Source organism: Aptenodytes forsteri, unplaced genomic scaffold, assembly GCF_000699145.1.
Source record: "Aptenodytes forsteri isolate BGI_AS27 unplaced genomic scaffold, ASM69914v1 Scaffold26, whole genome shotgun sequence".
Lineage (NCBI taxonomy): Eukaryota > Metazoa > Chordata > Aves > Sphenisciformes > Spheniscidae > Aptenodytes > Aptenodytes forsteri.
This window is the reverse complement of record NW_008794125.1, coordinates 826,281-826,599: the sequence shown is the minus strand read 5'-3', so window position 1 is coordinate 826,599 and position 319 is coordinate 826,281. Positions and strand designations below refer to the sequence as shown.

The 319-nt window shown below is 64.3% G+C and overlaps 1 protein-coding gene across 1 annotated transcript in view; it reads right to left on the bottom strand.

The window, feature by feature from the left end:
- CCNF (cyclin F) overlaps positions 1–319 on the bottom strand; it is a 60,748-nt gene extending 60,429 nt beyond the window's left edge. Inside the window, exon 1 of the mRNA XM_019471503.1 lies at positions 250–319. Coding sequence (XP_019327048.1) covers positions 250–319 — 70 coding nt within the window. The remainder of the gene's footprint in view (positions 1–249) is intronic.

Sequence of the window (319 nt, the reverse complement as noted above, 5' to 3'; positions counted from 1 at the left end):
CTCTCCAGGCACTCCCCACACCCAGCGAGTTTCTTTCGAAACTCCTTTTGTCCTGAGCCACAAAGGTCCTTGCAACAGGGAAAACGCAAGAGGACAGAAGTGACACTGGTTTCTTCCGACGCCAAGCAGGGTTTGCTGGGCTGTCTCGAATCGCTGCATCCCCCAGCACAGAGCAGCGCCGTGGGCATTCTGCGGCTGCCGGGCGGTGCACGGCGGGGATGGGCAGCGAGGCCATGCACGGTGGCGCACTCCTTGGGCCACTCTCCGGGCTCCTTCCGCGCCGGTCCCGGGCAGGCAGGTGGGATGGAGCCTCCCGCAT